The sequence below is a fragment of the Ruditapes philippinarum genome, unplaced genomic scaffold (genome assembly GCF_026571515.1).
Source record: "Ruditapes philippinarum isolate M1 unplaced genomic scaffold, ASM2657151v2 ctg2019_1_1_1_1, whole genome shotgun sequence".
Lineage (NCBI taxonomy): Eukaryota > Metazoa > Mollusca > Bivalvia > Venerida > Veneridae > Ruditapes > Ruditapes philippinarum.
This window is the reverse complement of record NW_026853695.1, coordinates 78,548-86,123: the sequence shown is the minus strand read 5'-3', so window position 1 is coordinate 86,123 and position 7,576 is coordinate 78,548. Positions and strand designations below refer to the sequence as shown.

General features: G+C 29.5%; 1 protein-coding gene across 1 annotated transcript; it reads left to right on the top strand.

Annotated features, from left to right (window-relative positions):
* Window positions 1-985: 985 nt before the first annotated feature.
* LOC132737563 (probable methyltransferase-like protein 24) lies at window positions 986-6,501 on the top strand. The gene is made up of 6 exons (XM_060724863.1): window positions 986-1,231; window positions 2,264-2,373; window positions 3,810-3,941; window positions 4,144-4,218; window positions 4,608-4,785; window positions 6,080-6,501. Exons 1-6 carry the CDS (start codon window positions 1,142-1,144, stop codon window positions 6,428-6,430), a joined length of 936 nt encoding a protein of 311 aa, XP_060580846.1. The 5' UTR covers window positions 986-1,141; the 3' UTR covers window positions 6,431-6,501.
* The last annotated feature ends 1,075 nt before the right edge of the window (window positions 6,502-7,576 follow it).

Below are 7,576 nucleotides of genomic sequence, written 5' to 3'. Positions count from 1 at the left end.
AAGTCTAGTTGTGAAACTTATCAGGTTCTTCAGCAAGTCTAGGTTGTGCAGCTTATCAGGTTCTTCAGCAAGTCTAGGTAATGCACCAAGTCCAGGTTGTAAGGTAAGCAGCAAGTCCAGCATGTGCAGTAAGTCTAAGTCAATGTTTTGCAGAAGGTCCAGGTTGTGCAGCTTGTCAGCTTTTCTAGGTTGTGCATCTATTCCAGATTGTGCACCTGGTCTAGAGTGTGCACCAAGCCCATGTTGTGTATCAAGTCAAGATTGTGCAGCTAGTCCAGGTTGTACAGCTAGTCAATGTTGTGCAGCAAGTCAGAATTGTGCTTCAAATCCAAAATTGTAGCAAGTCTTTGACAATTTTTAAAAGCGTTCATTTACCGATAAGTTACAAATACCCTAAAAGATTTAGGTACAATGAACATAACAGTACTCATATCAATGATATTACAAAAATAGATTAAGCAGAACATTCAAAAACCCTTAAATATTTGCCATATATAAAAGAAGTATAATGATGTCTTAAGGCTGATTAAGGCTGATTGTTTCTGTTAATCTGCTATGGAAAACCATTTTATTAACAAAATATTGTTTTCTATTTTAGTCGATTGCAGAATGGTAAACATTTATTTATCAATAATGTTTCAAAAAAGTAATAAAAGATCTATTTCAAATTTGTTTTATTCTTGCAGAAACAAATTGCTACTTAAAAAAGATAAAAAAAACTAATTAAATAAGAAAGAATGAATATTGTTATCAAATTAGGCGAATCCTTTCCATAAACATAATAATTTCAATAATGTTTCAAAAGAGTAATAGAAGATGTATTTCGAATTTGTTTTATTCTTCCATAAACAAATTGCTACTTAAAAAAAATAAAAAAAATAATTGAATTAGAAAGAATGAATATTCTTATCCAATTAGGCGAATCCTTTCCATAAACATGATAATTTCAATCATATCCAAACACTCCTATTCAATCATCAGACTGCGTATATATTTTATCGACTTTTCTGTTTTATGTATGTTTTGATACCATTAAATACTACCGTACATTTATACTCTGCTTTGGAATTTAAAACGCATACATAAATAGGGACATCAACAAATTAAAAAAAATGCGATAAAATTTTATATACTTCTGAACATGTTGTCGCCGAAAGAAATACTTATTCTTACTTGTGGGATCGTTGTTATGTGTTTAATAATTTTAGGATATCATACAGAATCGTTTTCGGTAAGTATATTAATATTTAAATCACATACATTTTAAATATCCTAATGTTATAACAAATTAAAACCATTTGTTTATAGTATAACTTTTACATACTAGCTCTGAAAATGAATCTGTTTAAGTAGAATAAATTTCCCCTAAATGATGTAAATATTTACAAAAGAAATTAAAATGCACTATTTATATCAATATAGCGTTCTCTTATGAGAAAATGTAAATCAAAATCTGAATTGTGTTCTATTTGGAATAATGTATATTCTTTTTGAACCGCAAGCAAATGTCAAATATTTTTTCTTGCATATTCTAAGGTCCTGTATGTTGTAATAAAAGTTGTTACCACAGTTAAGTGAAAATTTATATATGTATATAATTATGCTTCTAAAAAAAAAGAATCTATCTATCTAGCCTTTATTAACATGAAATGTAAATTCGGTAATATCTTTATAAATAATGCTTTTTGGAAATTACAATATTGATAAATTTTCATTTGAGCACTATATTTATGATATAAATTCATAAAGAATTGAGTTTAACGTACAGGATCTTTAAAATGGTTTACCTCAATAAAAGATTATTTTCGTGTAAAATGACGTCATAATAGACACGTAGTTTATTTCCATTAGTTTTAATTGTACTGGAAATGTCATCCGGCATGGGGAACATGGTCGATGTGTCTCATGTTGCAATATGACATCATTTGTCGCATTTTAGAATTAAACTGCGTTAATAAATTCATACGTTACTGTAAAAATATAGTCACGGATAAAATGACATAATTTTCTATCAGAAATCAATTGAAATATGGACGGATATGTTAGAATTTGCAAGAACAAACTAATGACTTTTTGCGGTTCGGATAGGAATATCAATCCCTTGGATACCCGCCCGTACTTTCGTCCAAAATGCAACGTATGACAGATATCATCAATCATGTCATTTGTTTAAAAAGATTTCATTAATTATTAGTGATACTAATTGCTATAACTCATTGATTCAACAAACATTAAACCTTTTAACTTCTATTTTGATTTCAAGAACTCGACTCTATGTCCAGATCAAGTTCAGCAAATTAAAAACTATTTGCTTCCCACAGATGATGTGATTGACAAAATGGACAATGACTCTATCTATTTAGTATTTGAACAGTAAGTAAGTCACTTACATTTGTTTGTAAGTTTTTCATCATTATCAAAATGTGGGTAAATAAATACGACAATCGTGTATTTTAATAATTATTAAAATGTGGGTAAATAATGGCGGCAATCGTGTATTTTCATCATTCTCAAAATGTGGGTAAATAATGGCGGGAATCGTGTATTTTCATCATTATTAAAATGTGGGAAAATAAAGGCGGCAATCGTGTATTTTAATCTTTTTCACAACGTGGGTAAATAAAGGCGGCTATCGTATATTTAATCATTATAAAAATTTTGGTAAACAATGGCGGCAATCGTGTATTTAAATTATTATTAAAATGTGGGTAAATAATGGCGGTTATCGTCAATTAATCATTATTAAAATGTTTGAAAATAATGGCGGCTATTATTTATTTTAATCATAATAAAATGTGGGTAAATAAAGGCGGCAATCGTGAATTTTAATCATTATAAAAATGTGGGTAAATAAAGATTGTTGACATGCATTCTAGTAATTCATAAACATGGGTATCATTATTAAAAATGTGGGTAAATAATGGCGCAATCTTGTATGTTAATCATTATAAAATGTAAATATAGGCGGCTTTTAGTTATCTTAATCATTATAAATATGTCGAAAAATAAGGTCAATAAAGGCTGTGAACATGTAGTTTAATCATAATCAAAATATGGGTTAAATAAAGGCGGTTATAGTCTACTAAAACCATTATCAAAATATTTAAAATTATTTTCCTGCTTTTTGAGATCAGGTAATACAATCTTGGGATGAGACAACATTCTATATGCCTAAACTAGATAACTATAGAAAGTATAAAATGTGTTTTGGATATGAAAATTATCTATGAAATTTAAATAAGAACTGATAAATAACGAAAATGTTTAACATGTCGCACAACCTAGAAACTGATTTTTTAGGATTTATTTGTTCACAAAGACACTGACGAATCTGTAAAATGTGTAACACAAAAAAGATAGAATCAGAGTATCACTTTCTATTAACTTACCCAGCATATGTTGATATGAGAACTAAATATTTTGGTAATTGTTCTGGCCTAATGTACAGAACTTTGTTAAATTTTATGTCTTGCAGGAGTGTATGTAAGCTGTATAAAACTGCATAATACGTATATTCTAATCATTATTGAAATGTGGGAAGAGAAAGGCAGCTAAAGTATATATTAAACTTTAAATATAACAGCTATCCTATATTCTAATCATTATTAAACCAATGGTCAATATTGCAGGCTAACCTGCATTTAAATCATAAATTAATTTTGTTCAAAATACAATGATTGTGCATGTGATAATTTCCTTAAATGTAGAAAAATATCAACAAGTATATGATAATCAACTTTGTTTTAGAACATAATGTGTGTTTAGAATATAATGTTAATATTATGAAAGTTTATATATTTTAATTATAGATACACAACAAGTACGCAGTTCTATTGCGGTGCACCATCAAGGCTTGGTCCCGACTCTGGTTCAGGAAAAAATGTTTGTCTTGACAAACAAGTGAAGCCAGTGTCTTCATCATGTATAGTGTATTCTTTTGGGTATATGTTTACATATTTCTTAATGTCCTATTTCAGTTAGTGTCTTGAAAATGAGAGCGAAATCCTGCGCAATTTAAACATATTTATTAAAATTAAACATAAAAAATGTCTTTAAGGTATCAATAGTATTTTTCTGTTTTAAATGTAAATTTTGACAAATGCTTACGTAATACCTTCTTTATGAAATGATATTATTTTTCAGTTCTAAACTAGATTTTGCTTTTGAAACAGCAACGTGGAACTCATTCAAGTGTCAAATACATACATTTGATCCAAGGTATTAAACACTTATATATTTGCTTTCGTACTATTGATAAAATATTGTCGCGTTTTCAGCTTAATATACTTTTCAAATGAACAGTAAATTGAATTTGTGCTAAAAAAAGTCTTGTAAATTAATTGTCTTTTGTTTAAACTAAAATAAAATGCTTATTCTTACTTTGGAAAAGTACATTTTCTATGATACCTTTGTTTTAAGCGGATATAAAAACCATTTTGCAACTCTGTTAAACGTTAAAGAATAGCATACAACAACAGAAGAATAAAAAGTAATATTGATGTTGTTTTCAAAGCTATTTTCTCAATCTCATTAAGCTAGTAAAGCAAAATGCTTTATTATATGTTTGAGAAAAGATATGAAAATTTATATGAATTTGCTATTTTTAGCATTGCAGTGGATTCTAAAGACATACCTTATTATATTAATTACCACCTACTCGGGCTATCTGGAAGAGATTTCATTCAAGAACAACCAGAAGTATGGAGACAACATGATAGGCCATTGGAAAGAGTTTGGAGAATGCAGCGATTGTCTACAATATTAAAACAATTATCCCATACTGATGTGAGTTGCATATTTTACTGTCTGTCTTCGTGGTGTCTTCGTGGTGTTAATGTCTTTTCTTGCAAGTCACATGATATGAACATTCGAAATGAAATTTGATACGCTTCTTTGTAAAATAAAGTTTTATCTAATTATAATACATATGTGATGCTATTACTATTATGTGCAATACTTGGTTTAAGGTAGTACACCCCTAATGCACTATCTCCACTTTGAAGAGTATTCAAATAGGCTAGAATCACTGTAAAGTGTATTGAAACTGAGGGGCGTGGGTTCGAACCCCAGAAGGGGCATTTTTTTTTTCTATCTTTTTTTTTCTTTTTAACATTTTTTATTAATCTCTCAGATCCCTTATGTAAGAAAAAAGTGTCTTATTTTAATTATTTGATTTTTTTAGGTATTTATTTACTAAATAATGCCAAATTTAATAGCAAATATGATACCAGATATTTTAAAAATTTAATAAAATTAAAACTACACCGTAAAAGTATTTTATATTTTGCAAGACCAACCAAAATACATTTAAGAAAATTTAGGCAAACTTTGAAAACAGCCCCTCATTGTGAAAAATTTTAGGGATATTTTAAATAAGTTTTTTTACACAGGGAAATGGTAAAATAAGTGTTAAAAGTGGGTGGGGTAGGGTTACATTTTTATACATATTTAAAGCATTTCGTTTAAAAACACTCATTTGGCTTGTTTAATTTGTTACCTAAATGTCATTATTTGTTTCTTAACAATGAGCAATAAGAAAACATTTTTCATAATGATGATATTATAGATTACTTAGAGTTTCCTCATATCTGAAAAAAGCCCTTCTAGTAGCAAAGTTTTAGTTCAGAAAAATGTCTATAACTCATAAACCACACGGTAAATTTTGTTTAAAGTTTGCATACAGGTGACATTTAATGCATATAACTGCCCTGTGTTGTCAATTTTACAGTTCCTTATAGTGCCCATTAGGGGTGTTCTACCTTAAGAATCTTAAGCAACTTGTGATTGAATAATTTATGTGCAATATTTGATGATAGTTATTAATTTGCTATTCCTGTGTCATATGATCAATTCTAAGGACCACAATGGAAATAAATCAACATTATGTCTTCTTTTTTGTGTCATCGTTGGTATTGAATATATGGCATCAACACATGAACTTTCATGTTCACATGTTTCACTTGATTTTGACATTGAAATTATAGTTGTTTTATTACATATTTTTTATTATATGTTTTACAATCTGAAAATAAAACTAGATATCTTTAACAGCAATAAATATATGTTTTATTTCTTTCAGAAAGAAATAGATATTCTCAAAATTGACATTGAAGGATTTGAATGGGAGACAATGTCAGACATCATCCAATCTGGTGCTTTGAAAAATGTGAAACAACTCTGCCTAGAAGTGCATTTTGGATTTAGTTATAAGCACGTTGTGCACGGGAAGAGTATAACTCTTCGATTCACATCAAATACATGGGGAAATGTTACAATGGCATACCAGTTAAAAGTTTTTAGTCAACTGTATAAAGCAGGATTTAGAATATTTATGTACGATGCCTTAGACTGGGGTTCTAGACATATCAAAGGAAAGACAATACATACCCTGAACGAGCTATCTTTAATAAATCTGAAGTTTTATGACTGAAAAGTAATCTTTATTTAATTTGATTTTATTCTAGACTATATAAGGATAATAATAAATGTCTATACCAATAAATGTTTGGACTTGTCCACAAAATAAAATATAATATGCCTCAACAGACAAACACGTGGAAGAAGACACAATAAGCTTAAATATACCCCTACCGACACACACTTGGACTAGGCCACAACATAAACTAAAATATGTCTCTACAGCTTGTCAACAATATAAAATAAAAGATGCCCCTACCGACACACGATTGGACTAGACCATAATATAAACTAAATATATTGATACCGACATACGCTCTGACAAGTGACCACACTATGAAATAAACTATATATATTCCGACATATGCCAACTTTCTTCTTCTTTTTTCTGCAAAGCAAACGTGTCGTAGAGCGTTGATAAAACGGCCCCCAGGTCCAGTTTGCTTTGCAGAAAAAAGAAGAAGAAAGTTGTTGACGTGTTTATGTCTTTTTTTTTTTACATTTTGGGTTCACACTATGCTTTATTTGGACTGGAATAAAGATTATACACCACTTTGTAGTAGTTCACTTTAATCTTAATCGAAAACAAACACTATACAGTAATTGCCTATTTACCATGTTCACCCTCTATATAAAAACTAAAAATCCTTAAAATATTTGATAACTATATTGCACCGATCTACAAAAGAACAAGTGTATCTATTTATCCGATAATATATATTTTTTGTTAAATTTTCGACAAATTATCGAGGATGGTACTAAAAAAATGCTTTCAGAAGGTTTGCGAGCCAGTCCAAATAAGAATTGAATATCAGAAATAAAAAGTACTAAAGGCAACTGACAGGGTGATCATTGCCAAATATCTTTATTTTGTTTGCCGTATGTGATGGGGCATTTTCATGCAGCAAGTAGAAATATATTTCATCCACGTGCTTGGTCGTCGTTTAAAGAAAAAATCCATTTTTTATAAAAAATAACATATCTGTCCAAGTTTGCTTGTTCGAACACCTTTGAGGCCTCAAATAGTGCAAAATATCATTTTTAGGCCACAAACACTTATTTTCTCTGAGCAATGTTTTTGTCAAAAATGATCACTTTTTTGCTGCGCCCCCATTTAAAAAGATTCATCAGGGGTACCAGAAGGGGAAGGGCCCCTTTT